General features: G+C 35.3%; 1 protein-coding gene across 1 annotated transcript; it reads right to left on the bottom strand.

Annotated features, from left to right (window-relative positions):
• Positions 1 to 370: 370 nt before the first annotated feature.
• Positions 371 to 790, bottom strand: GGTG_02266 (hypothetical protein; the record flags this gene model as incomplete). Its single annotated transcript, XM_009220037.1, has 1 exon — positions 371 to 790. A coding segment is annotated over one exon (420 nt), but the record flags the coding sequence as incomplete, so codon positions are not given.
• Between the last annotated feature and the right edge of the window lie 1,581 nt (positions 791 to 2,371).

Genomic DNA, 2,371 nt, shown 5'->3' with positions numbered 1-2,371 from the left:
TATAAAAGGCTTTTTTTCCCGCTTAAAGTTACAAGTCCTTTTTTTTTTTTATGCATTTAATAACCATTCCAACAATTTTAACGATTGTAACCGTAAATAATTAATATTTAGCCGTTCTTTTTAAACATTTAAACCTAACCGGTAATTGCAAATGTTATTTTTCGTACCCAATTACGTAAAAAAAGTAATGTTTTTTTGGGTATCCGCTTCGGGTTTTTCGGTTTTAACCGGCCCGTTAGCCCCTTTTAGCAACCCCCCGGTATTTTTCCCAGCCATTATGGTTTAATTGGATTCGGATTCGGTTTTGCCAAAGCTTTTAATCCTTTAAATCCTTAACGATCGCTTTGCCGGTAACCTTTTAATAGGCTTTTTAAATGTTGCGGGTCCATCGGGCCCTTTTGCGCTTGCAATTTTTTAAAATTCCTGCAAACGTTTTGCCGGTAACCCCCCGGCAAGCTTTAGCCGCCGCGGCAAAAAAACCTTCGCCAAAAAAAAGCGTAAAGCGCGCAACGAGCGCCGCCGCAATGCTTTCGATTTTAATAAACCTGCCCCCAAAACGGACATTGCCTTTTCCTCGTTTTATATGGGTATTCGCAACGCGCTCCCGTTGCGGGAAATTATCGATTTTTAATAAAGCAATAATTAAAACCCTATTTATTTGCCTTTTTTTAAAGATAATTATACGGAGCGTACGGTATTTTGTAACCGTTATTTTAATTGTTAAGCATATTAAAATTATGCCGTTAACCCCCGTATGCCAATATGTTCCGATAATTATACGGGGTTTTTTAAATGTATTTATTGCAAGGACGTGGTTGGCAATAAAGCTTGCGTTAAATTTCCCAAATGGTTTTAAAAAATGGCCCAAAACCTTTACAAAATTTTAAATACCGTTTACAAACGGTTGCTTAAAACGATACCGAAACTTTTCGAAAAGCTTATTAAAGCCTAATTTCGCGCCCGCAAAGCTATTTAAAAAGTTAAATCCTTTTATACCATATCGGCCAAATAGCTTGCGCGTTACAAACGTTAAACCGTTATTTAAAAGCGCATTTAGCGCAAAATTACCAGCGTTGCAACATTAAAAATTACCCAAAACATTTCCTAATAGCTTTACGCTATCGCCGTTTAAACGAAAAAGCAAATTTAGGCTTTGGCTAGCATCGGTAACTTTTTTAACGAAATAAAAGCGTTTTTTAAGCGTTTTAAAAAAGGTATAATTGCTTTTTTTGGTAACATTGCCGCTAGCTTTGCCACGATTGCGGCGCATTCGGATACCCAAGCTTATAGCCGCGCGGCTCCCCGTAAGGGTGCGGCGTCCGTATTAGCGCCGGGAAGTGCCGCCTTCGGCGCTAACAACTTTAGCGGCAACAATTATAGCGCTAACGAAAAGGACGTAATTTCCGGAAGTTTTGGTTCCTTTGGATACGGCATTTAATCGATTTTTTTTATATATTTTCCTAATTAATTATTAATATCCCTTTTTCGAAAAGTGGTTAGTTTTAAGTTTTTTTCGTTAATTTATTACAATTAAAATTATAATTTCCTTTCGTTATGCTACCTTTGCAGCATTGCGAAATTCCGGTATTTATATTTACTAATTAAGCTTTAATACTTTAATAAATAATTTTAAAATGCTTTTTTTTTGCCCCCCCAATGGGTTTAAATACCGTTAATATGCATTTGCCGTTACCCAAACGCTTAAGCCCGTTCGTTATACCATTCGGAAATTTTTTTATTTCCTTTTTGGGCAAGCAATGGTATTTTTTACTACAACGTACGTTTAAAATGCGGTAATTGCTTTAGCGTATTGCGCTAAGCATGCTTTTTACGGGCTTTTTAAAATATGCTATACTTTGCATATCCTTCGGGATTTAAATATATCGCACTATTAATTTAAGGCGTTCCCCGTATTATACCGTCCCTATTTAATTTTTTATTTATAAAGCACGATATTTTACGGCTATTACAAACCGTTTACAAATTTTTTTACGTTTTTTTCCGGTAGCTAGCCGGTTCGGCACGTTAAAACATTTTTTTGGGCCATTCTTTTAGCCTTTATCATTTTTTTCCTGTAATACCCCCGTTTTTTCCGGGTATTTACCCGTTAAAGTCCGGTATTTTCCCTATCCTATAAACTCGCTTCCAATAAATTTGCTTTATACGTTTAAACAATTTTTTTCGTAATATTTTTTTTTGGAATTTACAAATTTTCCGATTCGTTATAACCTATTTATTTAACCAAGTATTTTCGTTTTCGCAAAAACCTTTTATATTCCAGCAAAGCCTTTACTTTAAAACAATCCTTTTTTTTTTTTCGATTTTTGGTTTTTTATTTTTTGGTTTTTCGCCGGGGCCTTTTTTTTAAACG

Source organism: Gaeumannomyces tritici (assembly GCF_000145635.1).
Source record: "Gaeumannomyces tritici R3-111a-1 unplaced genomic scaffold supercont2.1, whole genome shotgun sequence".
Taxonomy (NCBI): Eukaryota; Fungi; Ascomycota; class Sordariomycetes; order Magnaporthales; family Magnaporthaceae; genus Gaeumannomyces; species Gaeumannomyces tritici.
Note: the sequence above shows the minus strand (reverse complement) of the source record. Positions and strands in the feature narration are given on the sequence as shown.